The sequence below is a fragment of the Lipotes vexillifer genome, unplaced genomic scaffold (genome assembly GCF_000442215.2).
Source record: "Lipotes vexillifer unplaced genomic scaffold, Lipotes_vexillifer_v1.1 scaffold404, whole genome shotgun sequence".
NCBI classification, from domain to species: domain Eukaryota; kingdom Metazoa; phylum Chordata; class Mammalia; order Artiodactyla; family Lipotidae; genus Lipotes; species Lipotes vexillifer.
In genome coordinates this window covers 284,144-309,043 of record NW_006777380.1, presented here as the reverse complement: position 1 = coordinate 309,043, position 24,900 = coordinate 284,144, and the positions used below count along the sequence as shown (strand labels likewise).

The window sequence follows — 24,900 nt, the reverse complement described above, 5'->3', positions numbered from 1 at the left end:
AAAAAAAAAAAAAAAAAAAAAAAAAAAAAAAAAAAAAAAAGAAAGGAATAGTCTTCAACTAGGAAGTAAGTATCTCAAGAAATTGCTGCCTAGGTGTCAGGACCAAGCAAAATACTGAATAGCAATTAACCTGATAAAAAACAGATTAATGATGAAAAATAGTCTGGTTAAAAGCCTCTATTAGTTCAAACAAAATAGTTCCCTAAAACAAAAAGAGGTTAAGAATTTTGATTCAAATAATGATTGCAGAAAAAGAAAAAGTAAAAAGTACCACAGGGAAAAAACACACGTGTATTATACAAATTACCAAATTTATACTTCAGTGTTTTCATAAGTATAATCCAGTAAAGTATTATCTTGATGGTAATGCAAGCCAAGTTATCCTGACTCAAATGATTAAACTTTATTTTGGTCTTTCCAAAAGAAAATTTGACGTCACATTTTTTTAAAACTTAATAGTGACATTTATGTCAGTTCTTACTCAGCACGTTATATTAATTTCCATACTTAACAATGATAATTTTCATTCACCTTCAGCAATCAAAGAGAAACATCAAACATAACCTTTCTGCCGCCCTAAACTACAGCATCACTTTTCCTTTTTCAAAATTAAATCTTGAGAACAATAAGGGATAATTTCCCTGAACAGTTTTCCTAATGAACTCATTACAGACACCTGTACAACATGACATAAGTTCATGTAATTTCAGTGATAATATTTTTTAAATGAAAAAGGAGCACACAGAGTATAAATACAGTGACTAATGGGTCAAAAGTCCAGTAATTCTAGAACCATAACCATAGAAGGCCTTAAGCTTTAAAGAACTATAAGTCAAGCTTTCATATATTCACAGCGCAAACATGCAGATAGCACCCTCTCCCTATGAGTTACAGTACAACTTGATTATGAAGGTATCTAGAATAATGCAAAATGACATAAAATAATGATTCTATGTATCTTATGTAACTGAGTATTAAACAAATGGTAAGAGTTGCACAACGGTATCTTCACACACTTTCCATTAAGGTAAATTTTTTTTAGGGGCTACTAAGTTTCTTTTTTAAAAAATAAACATTCTGCCAAAAAATAATTAATAATAATTGAACCTGGATCTGATCAAACCTCTAGTCCCACTAACAGTTTATAGAAAATACAGAGGAAAATGTCAAATAATACCACGGAGATGCAATCTGCAAAACCCAGACTCTGTGAAACTAAATAAAGCAACCTAGTTTCTTAAACAAGTGACAAAGGAAAATATATAAAAAGATGGAAAATTATAGAAAAAGAGGGAAATTACAGATTCATAGACTTTAGAGACATCAACCAACTACAATGTCAATTAAGGTTTCTCAGTCATACAAACTGAAGTAAAAAATGAAGGCATTTATGAGACAGAAAGATATGTGAACACCAGATATTTGCTAATATTAAGAAATATTAACTATTTTCAGTTTAAGAATCCATCTTTCAGAGATGCATATTGAAGTATTTATGGGATTTGCTTCAAAATAATACAAGAGGTGGATATGCTTTCAACATTTCTCCACTAAGGATGATGTGTGCTCTGCCCTTTTTGCAGACACTCTATATCAGGTTAAGTATGCTCTCTTCCATTTCTAGTTTTCGTCATATATGGATGCTGAATTTTATCAACTGTTTTTCAGACATTTACTAAAATGATCTCATTTCTCCTTTAATCTGTTAATGTGATGGAAACATGTTATTAGATCTACTAATCTTAAACCAACCATACATTACTACAATAAACCCAACTTGGTTATGATAGATTAAGGTTTTGGATAGCTAATACTGTACTACCAGATAGCTGGATTTGAGTGGCGAAAACTTTAATATTTTACAAACATGTTCATCAGTTAAGACTGGCCTGTAATTTTCCCTTACTTTCCTTGAAAGATGATATAATGAGCTGGAACACATTACTTTTTTACATACACTATCAAATAGTTCACAAAGAGATTAAACTTATACATACTTTAAATGTTCATTTGTTAAAAATCATGTGTAAAAATCAACTAGGCCTGGTGTTTTCTTGGTGAGAAAATTCTAAACTACTGATCCAATTTCTTTAATGATCATACAACTAGTCAGGTTTTCAACTTAAAGTGAAGGCTATGTTTTAACAGTGGTCTCCAAGGCCATATACATATTCTCCTTTCCCCAGCAATCATTTATTGCACCATCTCTCTGACCTCATCTCCTAACATGTGTCCCCCTGAGCAACCACTTCAGTCCTCCTTCAAATGTTCCTGTCTCAAGGCCTTTGTAATCAAACTACCCCATCCCCATTTCCCCAGGGCTTGATCCCTACTTCTCTCAGGATTCCCCACACGTCATTCTTTCAGAGTCCTACTCTGACCACACTATATAAAACAGTATATACCATCCCAACTATCACAATTTTAATTTTACTCTAATTTTCTTTCTATACTTGTCACTATCTGATATTCTATATTAATGTGATTATTTACTTGTATTCTAATTGAGGGAGAATTAAAAAATAAGCTCCATAAAAGCAGGTACTTTGTCAAAATTGTTCACTCGTAATTCCAGTGCCTGGTACTTAGTAGACACTCAAAAATACTTATTGAATGAATGACTAACTTTAGAATGTTAATGAAATTCAAATTTAATGGGTCAGTGATATAATGACTACAAAAGGAAATAAAATCCTTTTACATGAGAACCAAAAAACTAGTTCTAAACTTTAAAGACACTTGGGCTTCCCTGGTGGCGCAGTGGTTGAGAGTCCACCTGCCGATGCAGGGGACATAGGTTCGTGCCCCAGTCCGGGAGGATCCCACATGTCGCGGAGCGGCTGGGCCCGTAAGCCATGGCTGCTGAGCCTGCGCGTCCAGAGCCTGTGCTCTGCAATGGAAGAGGCCACGGCAGTGAGAGGCCCGCGGACCGCAAAAATAAATAAATAAAGACACTGACATTTTTGGATTGGGTTGTTTGTTTCTTTGATATTGAGCTGCATGAGCTGCTTGTATATTTTGGAGATTAATCCTTTGTCAGTTGCTTCGTTTGCAAGTATTTTCTCCCATTCTGAAGTTTGTCTTTTTGCCTTGTTTATGGTTTCCTTTGCTGTGCAAAAGCTTTTAAGTGTCATTAGGTCCTGTTTACTTTTGGTTTATTTCTATTTCTCTAGGAGGTGGGTCAAAAAGGATCTTGCTGTGATTTATGTCATAGAGTGTTCTGCTTATGTTTTCCTCTAAGAGTTCTATAGTGTCTGGCCTTACATTTAAGTCTTTAATCCATTTTGAGTTAATTTTTGTGTATAGTATTAGGGAGTGTTCTAATTTCATTCTTTTAATGTAGCTGTCCAGTTTTCCCAGCACCACTTATTGAAGAGGCTGTCTTTTCTCCATTGTATATTCTTGCTTCCTTGACCAAACATAAGATGACCATATGTGCGTGGGTTTATCCCTGGGCTTTCTATCCTGTTCCAATAATCTATATTTCTCTTTTTGTTCCAGTACCATACTGTCTTGATTACTGTAGCTCTGTAATATAGTCAGAAGTCAGGGAGCCTGATTCCTCCAGCTCCGTTTTTCTTTCTCAAGACTGCTTTGTCTATTTGGGGTCTTTTGTGTTTCCATACAAATTGTGAAATTTTTGTTCTACTTCTGTGAAAAATGCCATTGAAAGTTTGATAGGGATTGTACTGAATCTGTAGATTGCTTTGGGTAGCATAGTCATTTTCACAATGTTGATTCTTCCAATCCAAGAACATGGTATATCTCTCCGTTTGTATCATTAATTTCTTTCATCAGTGTCTTATAGTTTTCTGCAAACAGGTCTTTTGTCTCCTTAGGTAGGTTTATTCCTAGGTATTTTATTCTTTTTTCTTGCAACAGTAAATGGGAGTGTTTCCTTAATTTCTCTTTCAGATTTTTCATCATTAGTGTATAGGAATGCAAGAGATTTCTGTGCATTAATTTTGTATCCTGCTGCTTTACCAAATTCATTGATTAGCTCTGGTAGTTTTCTGGTAGCATATTTAGGATTCTCTGTATAGTACCATGTCATCTGCAAACAGTCAGTTTTACTTCTTCTTTTCCGATTTGGATTCATTTTATTTCTTTTTCTTCTCTGATTGCTGTGGCTAAAACTTCCAAAACTATGTTGAATAATAGTGGTGAGAGTGGGCAACCTTGTCTTGCTCCTGATCTTAGTGGAAATGGTTTCAGCTTTTCACCATTGAGAACGATGCTGGCTGTGGGTCTGGCACATATGGCCTAAACAGACATTTCTCCAAAGAAGATATACAGATTGCCAACAAACACATGAAACAATGCTCAACATCACTGATCATTAGAGAAATGCAAATCAAAACCACAATGAGGTATCACCTCACACCAGTCAGAACAGCCATCATCAAAAAATCTACAAACAATAAATGCTGGAGAGGGTGTGGAGAAAAGGGAACCCTCTTGGGTGGGAACTGTGGGTGGGAATGTAAACTGATACAGCCACTATGGAGAACAGTATGGAGGTTCCTTAAAAAACTAAAAATAGAACTACCTTAGGACCCAGCAATCCCACTACTGGGCATATACCCTGAGAAAACCATAATTCAAAGAGTCATGCACCACAATGTTCATTGCAACACTATTTACAAGAGCCAGGACATGGAAGCAACCTAAGTGTCCATCGACAGATGAATGGATAAAGAAGAAGTGGCACATATATACAATGGAATATTACTCAGCCATAAAAAGAAACAAAGTTGAGCTATTTGCAGTGAGGTGGATGGACCTAGAGACTCATACAGAGTGAAGTAAGTCAGAAAGAGAAAAACAAATACTGTATGCTAACACATATATATGGAATCTAAAAAAAAAAATGGTTCTGAAGAACCTAGGGGCAGGACAGGAATAAAGATGCAGACATAGAGAATGAACCTGAGGACATGGGGAAGGGGAAGGGGAAGCTCAGACAAAGTGAGAGAGTGGCATGGACATACATACACTACCAAATGTAAAATAGACAGCTAGTGGGAAGCAGCCGCATGGCACAGGGAGATCAGCTCGGTGCTTTGTGTCCACCTAGAGGGGTGGGATAGGGAGGGTGGGAGGGAGATGCAGGAGGGAGGAGAAATGGGAATATATGTATATGTATGGCTGATTTACTCTGTTATACAGCAGCAACTAACACACCATTGTAAAGCAATTATACTCCAAAAAAGATGTTAAAAAAATAAATAAATAAAAATAAAGACACTGACAAATCAGAGAACATCCACAGGGAAATGCCTATGGGCTTAATATATCTGCCATTTTTCCTAATGGGGAGGCAATATGGTATAATGGAAATATTTTTTCCTAATGGGGAGGCAATATGGTATAATGGAAATATTATTAAAGTTTGGGTTCACATCCTGACTAGTTCTATGACCTTGGGCCAACAGTCTCTTTGCCTGCTTCCTCCTTATACAGAACAACACTAATACCTTCCAAGATTCCTGAAAGTATTAAGACATTAAGGGAGATATCTAGTATCCACCTAATCCCAAAGGAAGACAACAAAAAACAGTACAGTAGTTTGTCCCAGGTCACAAAGCTGTTACTGAGTTGGCCAAATTCGTTCAGGTTTTTCCACAGATACGGAAACACCCAAACAAACTTTTTGGCCAACCCAATACTACGTTCACTTTTGACTCAGGACCTCTTAATTTAAACCCATGCTCTTTCCACTACCTTATACTATCTTTCAGTAGATTCCATTTCATACCAACATACTCCAAATGAGTAAAGTTAACTCAGTTTTCAATCTCTAATAACTTAGGCACCCCTGAGACCCTTTCAGGTGGTCTGAAAGAATTTATATACATAGATTAGAATTTTCCAGAAGCTATATGACAAGGGATTAACACAACAGATTGAATGCAGAAGCAGATATGTGAATCCAGCTATCTTCTATTAAGCTAGACATTAAAGACATTTGCAAAAATGTAAAACAGTGTCATTCTTCTCACTAAATTTTTTTTAGAAAGTAGCTAGTTTTCACAAAAAAGTTACTGTATTAAGATGTAATGGGTACTATGGTACTATTTTTCAATAAAATAATAAATATTATATTTTAATTTAATTTCAAATACAATAAATATCAGTAGATAAAATCCACATTAACTAAAGGTCTCTGGGTCCAAAAAGAGTGTAGAAGGTCCTTGAGACCAAAAATTTTGAGAACCACTGGACAGAATATATCCAATCCTTTACTAGACTTAATTTCATATCAATGTCTAAAATTCAAAATACTACTGAAAAACCTATTAATTAACTTAAAAACTATGTGGGGAAGGTTGGGTAGAAGTAAGGAAACAACATGGTATTATTGAAAGAACAGAAGTTTATATTCAAAAGGTGTGGGTTCAAATCTTGGCTATAATGCCTTACTAGATATTTCCCTAAGTAAATCACTGAATCCTCTTCAGCTTAAATTTCCTCATCCATAAAATAAAGATAGTGGCAACTGCTCTAACTTCTCAAGACTGTTAAGAGTAAGATAATAAATGTGAAAGCTCTCTATCAACAAGAAAGTGCTATGTAAATATAAACATAAAATTACAGCTGTTGTTAAATTTTACCTCTATGGCAGACAGATGGACACTTATGGTTTCTACATCCTAAAGTCCGTCCACAGTTTTGATCACAAGGTGGACAGTTTCCAGGGCAACACTGAAGGGAAAGCAATACATAAAGAACAGGTAATTTGAAAACCGTACGTAATATGAATGTCATTACTAGTTATTCACAGAACTTAGGGAAATCAAAAGATAGTTCTTTTCACTATAAGAATAAAAGTATTCAAGAATATCAACATTCTTGTGTAGAATACGTTGTACTAAGAACTTATAAGTTTAAATAGACAATGACCTAATTTAGTGAAATCAAGCTAAATTTTCTTGCCCTTTAGTTAATTATTCTATGACTTAAAATAGTTCCATAAGATAGTTTCTCTTCTACTTATCTACACAGAAATTGATAACATTAACCACAAGAATGGATCTGGTCAAACCCTATAGTCAATTCAGGCAAATAATCTGGCTATTTTTGAAATTTAATTACAATAAAACCCATTTAATATATAGATTAGTTTGGCAGTTATTTTCAAACCAAAGAATCAGAGACTAACTAAAGGAAAGAAGGAGAGATAGGCTAATTGCTTCTAGCGTTGTTTTGTTACTCCCTGATTTCCAATCTGTGAGAAATATAGCTGTCTATGACCTGTCCCAATTTTCATTCATGAACACAAGGCAACTACTTAAAGTTCCATCTTACCATTCTAACTCCTTGACAAACTTTGGAAAGGAAATACAGACTACAATTGTCTTAAAGAAACTTGGGTTTGTAACCTACTTCAGAACAAGTTTCAGTATATAAAAATAGCTCAAAACAAAGTACACATTATTGAAAAGTAATTAAAAGTTAAAATAGTTCATTCAATTAAGCAAATATTTACCAAGTAATACTATGTGCCTATCACTTTCCCAGTGGCAGTGGGAAAAAAGAAGGTTATGTGGTCCACAACGTGAATAAGCCTTTAGATGTTTGTTTCTCACCATGATGAGTAATAATGACCAGATTTACTCTCCTGCCTTAAACAACTAGAAAATCAGACAAAATATTTGAAACAGCAGTTTTTAGACATTAGACAACTAGGCAGCACAGGACAGAAATCCCTATGAGAACAGAAACAAAACAAGGTGAGTCCTATGATAGCACAAGCTTAGACCTGGACACAAGGAAAAAGATCACAAGCAGAGTCCAGTGGTCTTACCAAGTTGAGACAAAATTCATAGGTCAGAGAGGCAAGTGTGGTTAGAATTTGTGGAGAAGTGGTAGCACAAAGCATAAAGTTTATAATGTCTGGAAACCAATCAAAAGTCACCTAGCAGTAAAGAATAACCCAAAGGGAAAAGAAAACTCAATCAACAAAAATAGACCCAGAAATGATAGATGACAGAATTAGCAGATAAGGACATTAAAATAGGCATTTGAAGTATAACCTATTCATTTATATTCAAGAAGACAGAAGAGAGCATGAGCATGAAAAGGATAGACATGGAAGATATAGAAAAAGTCACAACTCCAAGTCTCAGAGATGAAAAAATACTGTCTGAGATGAAGAAACACAGGATGGGATAAACAAATAGACAATGCAGAAGAAAATTAGAGAACTTGAAGACAGACAATATAAGCTAACATTAAATATGAAAATTAAAAGGACTAAATAATAAATGTAGCATCAGTGACCTATGGGACTTCAAGCAGCATGACATACCTGTCACTGGAGTCTCAGTAGGCAATGGGTGGGGGAAATATTTGAAGAAATAAAGATTGAAAATTTCACAAATATGATGAAAACTATAAAGACATACAAGAAGCTCAACAAAAGTTGTACTAAAGAAACATGAAGAAAGCTATACAAAGGAACATCACAAATAAATTACTGAAAACTAATGATAAAAAGAAAAATCTTTAAAAATAGCCAAAGAAAAAAGATACATTACATACAGAGGAACCAAGATAACAGAGATAGTGGAGCAACGTGTTTAAAGAATGGGAAAAGAATTGCCAAACTAAAATTCTACAGTAAAAATATTTTTCACAAACAAAGGCTAAAGACAGTTCACAAAAGTTGCAAGAATTCATGACGAGCACTACAAGAAATGTTAAAGGAAGTCCTTCAGACAAAAGAAAATGAAATCAGATAGAAACCTGAATCTATATAAAAGGATGAAAAGCACCAAAAATCATGAGTTTAATGATAAATATAAAAGACTATTTACTTTTTCACACTCTTTAAAAGATACCTGTTAAAGCAAAAATAAAAACAACATATTTGAGGTTTATAAAATACATGGGTATAAAATGTGTAAGAATCGAATAAAGGAGGTAAAATGGAATTATTGAAAGACAACACTCAAACAGAAGACACAAAAAGACAGAAAAGAAACAAAGAACAGATGAAAAAATAGAAAATAAATAGCAAAATGGCAGACTTAAATCCAACCATTTTATTAAAGATCACAATAAATGTAAATGATCTACACCCAAATTAAATGATAAAGATTTAAAACAAAATAATTATCTAAATAAAACAATTATCTAATTGCTGTCTATAAGAAATCCACTTCAAATATAAAGATTTGAATAAGTTGAAAGTAAAAGAATGGAAAATATATACTGTATGAACACTAAGCAAAACAAAGTTGAAATCACTATATTTAATAGATTTAAGAACAAAGTATCTTACCAGAGATAGAGGGATAATTCATAATAATAAAAGGGACTCAAAAAAACTTCAAATCTACAGACTCAATAAAATTTTCCAGTTGACCTTATACTGAACCAAGATTCTATAAACAAGATCTGAACAGCAGAAGTTAAGCCTCTAACATGCCAAACAAACTACCACTAACACTGCTATGATGTTTTAAAGTCAGGGAACAGGGACTTCCCTGGTGGTGCAGTGGTTAAGAATCCGCCTGCCAAAGCAGGTGACACGGGTTCAAGCCCTGGTCTGGGAAGATCCCACGTGCTGCGAAGCAACTAAGCCCGTGTGCCACAACTACTGAGCCTGTGCTCTAGAGCCCGCGAGCCACAACTACTGAGCCCGCATGCCACAGTTATTGCAGACCGTGTGCCTAGAGCCTGTGCTCTGCTGCAATGAGAAGCCCACACACTGCGACAAAGAGTAGCCCCCAGTAGCCACAACTAGAGAGAGCCTGCGTGCAGCAACGAAGACCCAATGCAGCCAAAAAATAAATAAATAAATAAATAAATTTAAAAATAATAATAATAATAAAGTCAGGGAACAGAAACAGCCAAAGAACCAAGTAGAAGGAATTATGCATAGGACAAAAAGAGACCCTTGTTATTTAAAAACCTTGTAAGATTTCCCACTAATACAAACAATAATGTAGAATATTTATTAATATTTCATATGGAAAGCAAAAAATATGCCTAAGTATTTGAGAAACAAGTCAAGATGGCACTTATCATGGGCCCAAAGACGAAAAATCCAAGAGAATTTTAAAATCAGTTTTCCAAGCTTATTACCTTTCTCCTACACTGATGCTTCTGACAGTCCCGCAACTTAACACACTTAGTTTCACAAAGATACAGTTTATGACACGGCATTCGTTTTGTATGCTTTCCACAACGACAATGCTTCTCCACTTCCTGGAAGAATCAAATAAATGCTATTAAAATTGACTTTCGTTGACATGATTTTTTTCACACTGCAATCTCTATAATTACCAAAAAATGAAAGAGAAAATTTTAAGAGTGTTTTGTATGAAAGACTTTTAAAAAAATAAAGGAGAATATCCTAAGACATTTGTTTGTTCCAAAAAGACTTCACAGAATTTCCGTTATTAAATTTAGTAAAAATTTGATATTAAATAGTAAAACAACATCACATGTTAAAATCCCTTATATCTAGTTACACAATAATATCTACACATCTAGTTTCAGTAAAACAAGAAAACTGGTTTATCTAGTAGTATGTCAAAACCAGAATGACATCTAGGCATTTTTTCCCCTATCATCCCTAGGTCTAATTCACCATTACTTTGAATATCTTCTGAGGATAAACAACCCCACACTAGTCTATAAAAATGACAACATTCAAACTTTTACCAAGCAAAACAAAAAAAAGGTAATTTCAGATTTAATTGCTGGCATACTCTCCTTCTTCATCATAAATATTAGATCATGACACAGATATTTATGAAAACAATTACAAAACAATCCCACTTGACATATTATGACAGATAGCTGTTAAAAGTAATCATTATAGGACAGGACTAACTTGTCTACATGTTTCACAAGGACCTCGGTGACAACGCTGTGAACATCTGTGGATTCCACATTCAAGTACTTTGTCACAACTGTCTCCACAAGTTGGTACATCTTCTGTACAAGGCAAAGAAAACTCTAGAAGCAGACAAAAAAAATCAATATTAAAAATAACATAATTATAAAGTACTAATAAGGTGCCATGTACTTCTGGATTCCTAGAGAATGACAGGTCTTTCAGACTATGAACTTTTACATCTACATATTTATTGGAAAGTTAACTTTAAAGAAAATAACCCTATATTTGTAAAGCTTATGCCTTTTAAAAAGAATTCGATACATGACAAGTTACCATTCTCAAAAAGCATATTTTTATGAGCTAACTACTTCAGAAATACTTTTCTAAAGAAATGAGTAAGCCCATGTAAACCCCTATGAAGAATTCTACAATATATAGAACGATAAAAAAAATTTGCTCTAAACAACCTCATAGGATGGAGGAAAAAAAAAAGATCTAGCCTTAAAAACTATGAAACTGACCTTTAACATAAACATATTATAACAAGTGTTTGCAATAATCTTATAAATATGTGTGCTGGTACTGGTGCTGAGTCAAGAAAGTGAACTCGAACTGTAACCCTTCTATGCCTTTATCTCAAAGTAGCCCAAACTAAATTCACCTATAATCTAATACCCAACAATTACAATAGCTTATAATTATTAGGTTTCCTTTATGTGCTGGCCACTATACTAAATACTTTACGTGCATTTTATCATTTAATTCTCACAATTATCTTGTAAAGAAGGTACTATTATTGTCCCCATTTAACTTGAGAAAACTGCAGTTCATGAAGGTGGGATTTGAACCCACATACGCCTAGTTTTTTTTTTTTTTCAAATTTTAGCAGAGATTTATTCATGGACGGAGAAAAAGAAAGGGAGAAGGGGAGAGGAACTAAAAGGAACATATCTTGGAACACTTACATTCATCACAATCTTATTTAAACAGATTTACATGTGTCCGCACGCTATTCAGAATGGTGACCCTTGGATAATCGAAAATAACGAATCTCGAAAAACAGCCTATTATTTTCACTCTACTTCACAGTTTTTTTCTGGGTTTTTTTGTCTGTTTGTTTGTTTGTTTCTTTATCAGCATGCAGAGCAGTTTATTGACATTTACTTCCCCAAATGACTTTTCCTCACTGGTTGAAAGAACTGGGGAGTTGGGAGCGGGTACAGATCGAAACCAAAGGTACACCTTCAATGTGCTTTGATGGACTGAAAAGCGGTTGGTCTGAGATTGACAAGCCCCCCATTTCAGAGGCTCAGGAAGTTTGGGCCCAAAATCTGAGTTCTTAATCCACTATGCTATATTGTCCTCTCATCCAAATGTACAGAAATCTAATATCAAATTTGTATTATTATTGAAACTACATTATGAGCTCCCAGAGAAATCTTATTTAATTAGGAAAGTACTCTAATTAGCATGATAAATAATTATAATCCCATTAAAGGTTTTTTAAAAAGTCTTACTTGACTTCTGACAGGGACAGAACCTTTTCCCAGATCGAGGACATTCTCCACAAGCACCTACATGGCAAACTTGCTCACACGTATGATTACCACATGGCAGTGTTTTCCCACACACCTAAAATAAAATGCAATAAGCACTAACGACTTAGAAGTTAACAAAAGACTTTGTACATGACATTATCATTTCTGTCACAAATAAGCAACTTCTTTAGATTCCTCAAATTATTATGCTTTATATCTTACATAGGTATCATATGTATATATGCATAAGCATATACATACACATTTCTTATGCACCAGGGAGTATATTTTTAAAATGTAATAAAGGAAAAAGAACATGCAGTTTCACATGGTCATCCACCAAAGATTTCCAAATGGTACTAAAACCATGCCAATTCTAAGACAATCTACAGAATCAATACTACTTCCAATTGGATTAACTCAAGAAGAGGGAAAAGAGGAAAGAGTACGCATGTATTAAATCCAAAATTCAACAAATAGCTGTTAATTTGAAAAAAAATTTCCCCTGATAATTAAAATGATATTAAATTGAAAAAGTTTCCTAAAAATGAATATAATTCATCTGAGTTGCTATTCTTCCTCTCCTTTTATCCAACTAAACCTCATTAGCATTTCTAATTGTTTATGCTTCTGTATACTTTAACACCCACTCCTCAAAATGCATATACACTTACTTGATCACAGTGCCACAGTGGACTTGCACAATTTCTTTCAGCTACTTGTTTGCCACAGACACACTTTTGCCTACTAACTCTTGGACAGGGTGGGCAACTTCCTAAAATCAAAATGATAAATTAGCATGGAACATTATAAAAGCAATAGAGACTGCTTTGACTTCTGCTTAAGGCCTAACAGGTATGACCTTTTACCTGCATGACAAGGACTTTCACATTTATGTTGTCCACAAAGCAATTTCCGTCCACATGGCAGATGACAGGACCATTCCTTAGCACTGCACCGACGAGGGATAGGTTTTGCTTTCTTACAATAACAAGTAGTTGTGACCATCTTAGGACAAGGAGGGCATGGACCTAGAATCCAATGAAAGGGGAAAAAAAAAATATCAGAAGTCAAAAGTAAAAATTTTCAGTTCCTACACCTATCAGTAATTTCTAAAGCTTTCCATACTGATACTTTAAAAGGCAATCCCTTCCAATATTTTCTTATGTAAACTTAAGTTCTGAGTTCAACTCTCACAATTTTTTTTACTTTAACATAAGAAGAAATAAACACCCACAATTAGGAATATAATATATAACTCACCTGGATGGCAGAGGAGTAAACACTTATGGCCACAAGGAGGTTTAAAATCTCTCTCACATACTTGGCCGCATGAATGAGGCACAAGCCACGGATCTAAAGGTGGATCTTCCACTTTGCCACAATAGCAATAGTACCTACTAGGTGTGTCAGATCGTTTGTATTCAAACCTACATTTTGGACTACAAAGAATGAAATTACTGAAGTTAATTTCATTTATAAAAGTGACATGAGGCAGAAATATAAATATACTTAATAATAGAGTATGCACAATCAGTTTTATGTTAATGTAACCTCTGCTCCATCTTTTTATTAGTAAGAAACAAGATTTTACTAAAATCAATTTCAACCATCTAGAAGAGCTCTGCCCAATAATTTCCTGAGACGATGGAAGTGTTCTATACCTGTCATGTCTAACACAGTGGCCATTGGCCACACATGGCTAATGAGCACTTGAAATGTGGCTAATGTGTACAACTGATGAAGAAACAATTTTCTATTTCATAATTTTTAAGAATTTAAATAACCATGTGTGGATAGTTGCTACCATATTAAACAACACATATCTAAAATACAGCTACAAAAGAAAGCAACATTAGCTTTCTACTAACAACCTGAACTTTATTCTTGAGCTATTCATTCCAATTTTATAAAGTTCAATGTTTTAAAAGTTTGGTTGGGTGGTCTACAAATAAGCAAAATATATTAGCAATAGCAAGAAGAAGAGAGAAATCGGTTATAGGTAGGTAATACAGCAGCAAGAAACATGACTTAAAATCTAGAATTACGGGGGAAAATGTTTGAAAATAAACAAAGAATTTCATATTTCTCAACATCTAATACAAAATATATATATTTCAAATGTACCTAAGTCAAAGAAAAGTTGAAATACTGTTTCACATTCTCTGCTAAAGCAGATTTTTACCTATCAAGATTAAAATAAAGCAGTTTTAGTCCTAGAAGCCAAACTAACATAATAAATATAGAAATTTAATAAGATTGGATAATATACACCTGCAGTTTTGAGAGATTTTGAGGATAAAATCGGAAGCCATTGATCAAAATGTTAGAGGACAGTCTTGTACAATGTGATACCAATACATACTAAAAGGAGCTCCTGAGAGAAGTACCAGAATTTTGATGGATTCTAGTTCTAAAGAAATGGAAGTTCTTTAAAAAGGACTACTAAGGAGTTGTTTTGCAGGGGAAAAACAGAGTCTGAATTATTTATTAGTTAGCAAAAGGAAGTAGTAGTTATATAAACTGGGGTGGTGGGGGGAGCCATTAGCAGGTCTCATATCTTCACAAACCAAATGACTAATTGAAGGCCAAGCATGGATACTAAAACTGAAATAAAGCAACTGAGGAGCTACAATTTTCATTTAAACATTCCAACTAAATTAGAAAAAGTTACCAAGGCCAGGGATAATCTCTCTTTCCAAAATCATCATCCGTCAAAGGAGAAGATACCAGAAACTGGCTGTCTTTAGCCCACTTCTGGATACAGGGCATGTGAAATATACAGAAACATCCTGAACAACTCCAAACCTAAGACAAAGGTATCAGTAATTAACAAGCATGCAATGATTTTTCTTTGATAATTCCACAATACTTTAAAATAAGTGCCACACTAAACTATTTCAAGAGCTACGTAAGGATTAAAGAAAAAACTTTCCTTCCGGCATAACAGAAGAAATGTTCTTTATAAAAACTAGTGTACACGTAGAACACTTTAAGGAAAAATAGTGTTAATCATGCTGATTCATTCAGCTAGAAACAACTACTGCTAACGTTCTGCAGAGTCTCCAATTATTTTGTATATATTTCATACTTTTAAAAAATGAGGTCATACTGTACTGATATATAACTTTACAGCCTTTTCCTTTAACACAGTATAAGCATTTACCCTTATCAAATAGGTTCATACAATATGATATTTATAGCTGTACAGTAGATATCATGTTGATTTGTTTACCATAATTTAACCAAGTTCAGGTTGTTGGAAATTTAAGATTTTTCCAATTATAAATAACACCACAAAAAAATCCTTAAACACAAATATGTACATACAATCTCTATGTTGCCCTACAGTTATATAAAACCTATTAGTCTAGCACTTAATGCTAAATTCTAAAAATTAGGTGAGCAAAAACTTCAGTGTGTGTATATATATATATATATACACACACACACACACACACAACAAACACACATATACAAAATTTAACAGCTTAAGGAATAACAGTAATTAATTTTTTTTAACCAGCCAATACTTTGCTATAACTGACAAAAATCAGTTCACTTTTCATCATAACATTTTGCAGCTGTTCAATAAAATCAGACATGGAATATATTGCATAAGCCGGCAGAGGCACTGAAAAAAAGCCAACTTCTTAGTTTGAGTTCCTCCCAAAGCAGTGCCTAAGAAAAGAACTGGGATGCAGAAGTAAAAGGCCAAGATAGGGAAGAGGAAATGCCAATAAACTGTATATTGTTGAGCTGACTATCGCTAAGGGCCAAAGTTCAGTCCTGCTAGGGATGCTCTGAAAAACCACGTAAAACATGCCTAGGACACCCCCAGCCCCAACCACTAACAAACAGGAGGCTAGGGCACTCATCCCCCAGCTCCCTATGGTGGAATGCTGCCCCAACGGACATTAACTCTGCTCTGCACTACACCCATTTCCTGGCTGAGTCAGTTCCCAAGGAGAAAGCACTGAGGTTGGAAAAGAAAAATTCACACACATAGCAAGTGTTTATAGTGAAACTGCATCCGCATGCAGAGAGACTATTCCTCCACTGCAGCTGAAATCAAAGTAAGACAACCAGATGTGACTCAGGACACCAAAGGCACCTGCGTCTGCTACGCTATCCTACCCAATATATTTTAAATTTCTGATTCACTATACATGACCAATCCATTTCACATCTGACCTGTCTTTCTTTCTCCAGGCAATGCTGCTATAATAGCAGTGGATTAAGCTGAGGTCTAAATGGTGAGTCTATCATATTCAGTCATCACATCCCCTTAATTGCTTTATTAATGCCCTTTAAATGTATATATACATAACTTCACCGTTAGGCCATAGCATCTCTATGTACATGAGTTATCTCTGAATCCATCTCTCCCCATTAACCCTAGCCACTTTCCACAATGCCTTCAACACAAGAGAAGCTCACTAATAAACTGTAATTGTCATTGCTAGGTTTTACTTCCTTGAAGGCAGGGAGCATATCTATGTTTTTTTAAACCTGCTGAAAGTAATGAAATATAGTTTACTTAATATTTCAGTATTTATAGGAATCTCTAAAGTACCGATACTAAAAATGCTTTATCAAATTGACATATGCATTGAAACTGAAAATATGTGCTTCATTTATTTTAATAGTGTTAAAAATATTGATTGCTCATTTAGAGCTATTTTTCTTTTAATTAAAGATTCCCCAAAATTGAGTATCAATTCATAAAGAGAATTCTCAAATGAAGTATTCTTAAACAAAAATAAGCAAAAAGAATCATAAATGGTTACAAATTATAAATGCAAAATAAGATATTTGGGGGGAGATAACATTAATTTATATAAGGAGAAAAACTTACTGCTTGGTTTCTCTTCACTGAAGCAATACAAATTAAGCATGTCATAGCCCCTGCTTGAAAAGCTTCATTTACATACTGTTTTGTTCGCTCTAACTCACGAACATCTCCATCTTGAAATTTAAAAATTGAAAACTTCAGGTTAAGCAACATCTGAAAATAACACAAACTCACTAACAGCACCACATTATGTGAGAACTGTCTAGTAATACCAATTGCTCAAAATATAGCTGAAAAAATGAGAAGTTTTAAGAAAAAAGCAACCAGTGAACTGCCAAGAGGTCACAAAGTCCATGCATTACATCTTATGTACTTGATTCAAAAACAGTTACCTTGACCTTCTCTCAGAGTATACTTGCTGTTACAGTCCTTAACAAATCTGGTGGGGGCAGAGTCACAGGCAACAGCAGCAAGATGTCAAGTAACAAGGGAAAGCATATCAAAAAGCAAAGTGAAAGGAACTGCAAAGTCAAAGCTCAGCAAAGCCATTGAGCCTAAATATAAGCATATGCGTATGAATGTGTAAGTGTGTAAAAGTCCGTGTGTGTGTGTGTCTGACACATAGCAAATTCTTAGTAAAAATCTGTTGAATGAAAAGATCCTGAGATCAATACAGTATAACAACCTTGTTTCATTAAATTATGCTATTTCTGCTAAAAAAGGAAGCATGACTTCTTAGATAAAAATTACTAGACTGTATTTCCTTTAAGCAACTATTAAGCATTTACTTGCTAGGCACTGTACTATTCATATTTCAGTAAGATTAAATAAGCTATTTTTACTTTCATTTTACAGATGAGAAAACTGAGGCACAGAACACTTAAGTAACTTCAGTATGACTCCAAAGTGAGCCCTCTTGACGACTGTGCTATGCCACAGCAAGGGTTTAATACAGGAAGGTCCAAGAAATAACAGCACGATGAAAGGCAGAAAAGCTACCCAAAAGCACACACAACAACAAAAGGACAATAATCTGAGTCACTTTAGTGTAAGAGAAATGAACCTACAGGCCTTTAGTACGATAAAGATTGTTCAATAGAGGTTAACCGAGTCTCCAAGAAAAGTACACTAATAACATAAACTATCATACGTACAGAACTTACCATGGCAATAAAATGGTACAAACCAAAATTTAAGTTACCAAAAAGAAAAATTAAATAAATAGGACACTTAGATAATTCTTTACTTTCTAAGATCATCCAAGTAAATACAACACTCACAAAAACTTGCTCTACCATAATATAAATGGCAAGTATAATTTATGATATTATACAAAATATACATAAAATTACTCCCCAACTATAAAATATTATAAACTTATTAAAGACAATTGCTTTATTTTAAACAAATATCGAAGTTTGAAGAGATTCTTAAAGGCAGACTTAATAATCATATTCTGTGTACTTATTTTTCTTTCTGACACAGCTGGCTCTAACAAATGTATAACATTTTAAAATTTCATCTAATTTAACAGCTAACATGTAAAATAGAATATGAAAACAAGATGAACAGGCTTTAATAAAATAAAGTCTAATCTTATACTCATAAAATTTATGTAAGATTTCTTTGAAAAATGGGTTAAAATTTGGCTGCAACAATAAAGTATACTGCCCAAGATGTCACGACAGATAGCATGGCATTTGAAGTCATGCATAAAAAGATCACTCCGGCAACTGAAGAAAAATGAGTGTGAGGGAGGCCAAGACTGAAAACATGAAGTACCTAAAGTTAAGAGGCAGTTAACAGCAGGTAAAGCAAAAAATGACCTCGAGCAAGTTAATGCGTCTGTCCCAGTTTTCTCATCTTTAAAATACTAACAATAGTAATAGTAATATCTACCTCACAGAGTTATTATGTGGATTTAACCCACATATTAAACAGCTGTAGGGGCCTGAATTAAGGTGATGATAGCATGTGGGGAGTGGTGGGATGAATTTAAGAAATTTAGGAAGTAAAACTCAGCAGGACTTGGTGACAATTAGATTGTGTTGCTTTGAAAAGTTGATGTTCAGAAGGAAAGAGTGCTGTGTTAGACGAGCTGTCTGACGGGCAGAGGGGAGGAGTAGTAGCGAATAAAACACACTCATGCGTGTATATGCCAACTCTGCTCCCAGATTTCTGGCTTAGGTAGGTGACTGGGAAAATTGTAGTATTTATAGAGATAAAGAGAACAGGAGAAGAAATAAGTTATCTTTCAACGTCTGTTTGTGTTTCCATAGGCCAGCAAGACAGTGATACCCATCAGGAAGCTGACCATTCAAGTTTGAAATCTGAGAGATCGCAAAAGTATAAAGACTGTGCTCAGACAGAAAGAATGAACTTCTCTGGTAAAGTTTTGGTATTCAAATCACTAATGTGAGATGGGAACCATCTCATGACCCTGGCATTTATCGTTCTAAAGTTAAGTGATCAGATTTCCTTACTTTGGTAGAGGCAAAGTACAGAACACAAAGGAACGAAAATCAAAATATTTATGGATTTGACATAATACCGTATAAGAAAAATTGCCTTAACACTTTAAGATGAAAGCCACGTTAAAAATTAATAAAAGTGGGATTTCCCTGGTGGCGCAGTGGTTAAGAATCTGCCTGCCAATGCAGGGGACAAGGGTTCGAGCCCTGGTCCAGGAAGATCCCACATGCTGCAGAGCAACTAAGCCCGTGTGCCATAACTACTGAGCCTGCGCTCTAGAGCCCGCGAGCCACAACTACTGAAGTCCGCGTGCCTCAACTACTGAAGCCCTCGCACCTAGAGCCCGTGCTCTGCAACAAGAGAAGCCACCGCAATGAGAAGCCCGCGCACCGCAACAAAGAGTAGCCCCCGCTCACTGCAACCAGAGAAAGCCCGCACACAGCAACGAAGACCCACACAGCCAATAATAAATAAATAATTTTTTTTAATTAATAAAATTTACAAATGATAAAAGTTTTCTAAACACTAGGCAGAAATACTGAGTTATATCACTGAATTTCCTATTTAAAAATAAAATCTGTATCTAGAGTGGTTTCAGTGAGATCTTCTTGAAGCAGGATACTTGAGGTTACTTTCTATGAAGTTCTCTAAAAGCAAGAAACCTCCTAACCTTAAGGTTCCTCTTTATCAATTTTTACCTGGCTCAACCAGACTTCTTAGTCAAGACTCCTAATCTTAATTCCTTGGCAGATATGGTAAATTCCTTGGAAAGCTTTTTGATGATGTGTACCTATGCTCATGATGCCATCAATATACTCAGGCAACTAATACGGATAATGCATGCAAGAATGTTTCTAATAATGACTGTAAGCATAAAATGTGTAAAGTGTAAGAGACTTACATTTAAAATAATCTACTTCTACACTTAGTCCCAAATCTTCACAGAGACATCACTTTGGCCGTCTCTCTCACAAACAAATGTGGCTTTGAGAGTAACCCAGATATATACAACATATAATGTGATTAAACACTTCAGACCTGAGGAGACTTAGATTTTTTTTTACATATAAAAATCAGAAGTTGTAAGATATAAAATAAAGGAATTAAGTCAAGAAATGAAATTGACTTCAAGATACATTTAACATGATGACAAAGAGAATAATGAAGAATAGATTTAAAGGAGTATTCAAAGTCCTCAAGTGCAATCAAATCATCATTAGGAACAACCTGACCCCACTCATTGCACAGGGACCTTTGGCATCCCCCTCCCAGCATTCTAATGAAATGCCAATTAAACACAAAAGAGAACTTCTAAGGCTGTAAGAGACATTGCCATCCTATTTGCTTTATAGAAAGATTAGCATTGTACAATGTATAACTCAAATAGTAAAAGGTACAAAAATTCAACTCTACAACACAAAAATGCTCATTCTTAAGATGCAAAACCTATTCCACATAGAGTAAAGGTGTCAGAAAAAGTCAGGAATGTATTTTCATTGATGTAAAAATGTCAAAATTGAAAAGATCATACAGTACCTGTCTGAGTAGTGTAAGTTATAAACGTATTAGCAACTATTTTTCCTCTTTTTCCTTCAAAATCCTCATCTCCTTCTCCTTCAGATGAAGAGTTAAGGTGTTCTTCAACAAGTTTTTTGGCTGCAGCTTGATTAGCCTTCTTGATTTCCTCAAATTTCTTTTGGGACATTAGCTCTGCTTAAAAGAAAAAGAAAATGAGTTTCATTTCTGCAAAACAATCTCTCAAAAAGCAAGGCATGATATACCAATACGTTATTAAAATACAGATTTAAAAGTCACCTTTAGTGCATTCTATTTCACTATCATCCATGAAAAAAGTATTTTCAAATTTCTTGTCATATGAGTAAAGAGAATACCACAATACAAACTTTCACTTTTGTTAAATATTCTGCTAAATGCCAACTAATGGTTCTAGAATGACTAACAAATCAATTTTTAAAATTATAAAGCTATGATAAAGTATCAAAAAACTGGTGATCAACCTCAAAACAGGATATTAACAAAATTAAAGTGAGATGTTAAAAAACTGAGTGGTACACAATGATTTTTAAAACATGGGAAACATACCCACTGGGAGCACATCAGAATCAGCAGAGGCAGGCGCTTTCTCAAACCATCCTCTTGCACACTATAACCCAGCCTGTCTTGGCCCACCAAAGACCTTGCACAAACAGTATTCACTGTCTACCCACTATGTTTACAATCTGCTTCTTAGAAAGCTCAAGGACTTTGTGTCTTTATTAAGATGTGGTCACAAAACATATTTATTTAACATTAATCCCACACAAAATATTGCTAACATGGAAAATATGCTTCTTACAACAACTTCATTCCAAAAAGAAATGTTAAGTAAGTTTTGGACTAGTTCTTCTGCTATTCTGTTTAGCACTGTCTGTACTTCTTACTTGTTACTTGCTTAAATAATAACACAAAAAGAATTAGATTACTTCACAGCACTTTCCCAATGAGACTTCAAACTCCTGAAGAGCAAGGACCATGAAAATTCTCTGCAAGCATTACGTGTTAATAAACTCTTCTGGACAGTAACCATAGCTCAAAAAAGGAGCCACAACATACTGATCTTAATTCATTAGTGCCCATATTAGTGCCACTTTACGCTTGAAACCGATGAGCCACTACTAACACAAACTTTCTTATTTTAGGTGGCGTATTTGTACTTAATGATCTTTTATCTTTTATTTTCCTCGTGAAATGTTTTCCTTCTCTTACTGCAGCCAGCTTGGCTGTGGACTACTCAGTGTTTCAAGTAAAACTGGAGGAAAATGTAGTGCCCACATAGGAATCTTTGAGTACTAGGAGAAATGTAATTGCTATAAGATATATGACTCAAAACGTTATGTACAATAAGATGATAAATGTCATTATGAGAAATGAGCACTTAAAAGACATTTTTTAAAAGGCTGAATTAGACAGATATAATAAAAACATTCATAACCTGATCAGTGGACCTACATAAGATCATCTCAAAGAAAGCTGACAAAGCAACCTTGCCATATATTATTTCTTACAGTCAAATCTCAATTATCCAGTTAAAGGATGCTTGCTTTTCTACTATCCACAAAATCCAAGAAAGCTTACCAAAACTGTTCACAGTTCTCCCTCTCACACACCTCACCACCACCACTATCATAAACTCAGTAACCAAGAGAATACCACTTATCTTTAAAATTAGCTTAGGAGACATTCAGAAGCTCAATTTGCTCCTCCCCGCAAAAAATATATTTTGAAAAATACATTCCAAATACAACAATAAAATGATTTTAGGGATTATTCTCTTAGCCCCCTGAATTCTTTCATTAGTATGGACAACTTAGAATTGCGTGTGTGCTCCCAGGCTCCACTAAAACACTGCCTTGGATGAAGGATTATTGAAAGCTGGAGAAGGCCACACCAGATACATCCCAGAAAGGACATGAAACTCGTAACTAGGAACCGCAGTTGAAAAAAGTACCACAAGCTCAAGTGTTTACAGAACATAGATAAATAAAGTTACTAAACTAAGGCAATCAAATAAAAATGGAAAATGACAACTAGCCCCAAAAGTAGGAAACACAATGTCAAGTGGAAAGCCTAAACCCAATCTAAATAAGATTTCTGCGCCTCAGCCCAGCCGACTGTTGCCACGCACAAAAGTACCAAAGCCACAATACCTTATCTTACAAGAAAAGTTGTTAACCAGATTTTTATGAGATTTTAAAAAGAAAAACCAAAAAACTGCTGGCAACCAATTCAGATTTAATGCATTGTATTAACCAAACCAAACTATAGGCTAAATCAGCCCCCCGGGCCACTGTCTGCAACTGGGGGGATTCAGTAGGCAAAAAAGAGTGAAGGGAAGAACATTGGACAGAGAAGTAACACTGATTAATATCAATTAAAATGATGATGAAAGAGGTGTGATGGGAATCGGCCTAGAATGAGTAGCTGCCTGAAAGGTTTGAGAAGTGAGGCCAATAATAAACTCCCGAAGGAGAAGGAAAGAAATGGATGTGAAGGCAGTTCTGACTAGCAAGTGCCTTAGTAGGTAGGCATCCAGGTGAGCCCGAGGACGGGAGCCATTCTCATCACTGGCCACGGAAGTCTGCGGCGCTTCAGATCCCGCGGGGCTGCGCCGGGCTGAGCTACCTGCAGCCGCAGGGGTTGCAGCTCCACCGGGAACGGGGCCAAGGCCAGCAGCGCCCACCGACCCCTTCTCTCGCCCTCCTCCGGCGCCGCGAAGATGGACTCCATTTCCTGAGGAGGGGGCCGCAGTGGCCCGTCCTCGGGCTCGGCCTCGGCCACTGGCCACCTGGCGCCAGGAAGCTTCCATCCCTGCAGAGGAAAAAAAAAAGAGAGTGGAAGGAGCGTGAGCGCGGTGGTACCAAGGCGGGGAGAAAGGACAGCGGGGGAAGCCGGTGTGAGAGGCGGAATGAGGACGGCCTCCGCGGGGTGGGGACCGGGTTTGAAAAGGTCGCGGCCCTGTCTCTCCCAGAGGGCGAGTCCCCGCTGAGCCCGGGCTTTGGAGATGGATCGAAGAGGGAGAGGACTAGGCAAAGAAATGGACCGCGAGTCAAGGAGCATCCAGCGCCGAAGAAGGAGAACCGGGGAGGAGGAAAGTGCCTCCTCGGACTCAGGTGGAGCGCCGTGACCGGAGAACTGCAGACTGACCCGCCGGCTGCCGCCGGGAACCAACTGCAGTAACGAACCCGGAGGAAAGAAAGCTACGTCCCCTTTCTGACGGCGCCCGCTTTCAACGACTACAGTTCCCAGAAGCCCCCGCCCACCGCTCGCAGAACGCGTGGCATCACTAACCGCTTCCTCATCCGGGACACTGTGTGTGTGTGTGTGTGTGTGTGTGTGTGTGTGTGTGTGTGTGTGTGTGTGTGTGTGTGTGTGTGTGTGTGTGTGTGTGTGTGCGCGCGCGTGCGCGCGTGCGCGTGTGCGCGCGCACAAGGCCTCGGAACGCATGCGCTAACTGAAGCGGGCCTTCGGAAACTACAATTCCCGGCGTGCTTTGGGGCTCGGACGGGGTGGGCGCACAGAGAGGGCGCTAGGTGGAGCGGAGGTGTTCAAAACCCAGAGGATGCCGCTTTTTCCGTGCGACTACCCCTAAACCCAGCTCGGTATCGGGAGGCTATCTCAGGGGTCATAACTGACTGCCCGCCATCTTTAGCCTCGCCTTCGGGCTTTCTGGTGGCAGGAAACTT

At 36.1% G+C, this 24,900-nt stretch overlaps 1 protein-coding gene across 1 annotated transcript in view; it reads right to left on the bottom strand.

The window, feature by feature from the left end:
* NFXL1 (nuclear transcription factor, X-box binding like 1) overlaps positions 1-24,384 on the bottom strand; it is a 54,038-nt gene extending 29,654 nt beyond the window's left edge. Inside the window, exons 1-12 of the mRNA XM_007450970.1 lie at positions 24,362-24,384; positions 23,783-24,025; positions 21,194-21,370; positions 17,249-17,358; positions 15,065-15,198; positions 13,654-13,832; positions 13,260-13,421; positions 13,065-13,165; positions 12,370-12,484; positions 10,847-10,971; positions 10,093-10,215; positions 6,615-6,705 (exon numbers count right to left, since the gene is read on the bottom strand). Coding sequence (XP_007451032.1) covers positions 6,615-6,705; positions 10,093-10,215; positions 10,847-10,971; positions 12,370-12,484; positions 13,065-13,165; positions 13,260-13,421; positions 13,654-13,832; positions 15,065-15,198; positions 17,249-17,358; positions 21,194-21,370; positions 23,783-24,023 — 1,558 coding nt within the window. The 5' untranslated portion in view covers positions 24,024-24,025; positions 24,362-24,384. The remainder of the gene's footprint in view (positions 1-6,614; positions 6,706-10,092; positions 10,216-10,846; positions 10,972-12,369; positions 12,485-13,064; positions 13,166-13,259; positions 13,422-13,653; positions 13,833-15,064; positions 15,199-17,248; positions 17,359-21,193; positions 21,371-23,782; positions 24,026-24,361) is intronic.
* Positions 24,385-24,900: the final 516 nt, after the last annotated feature.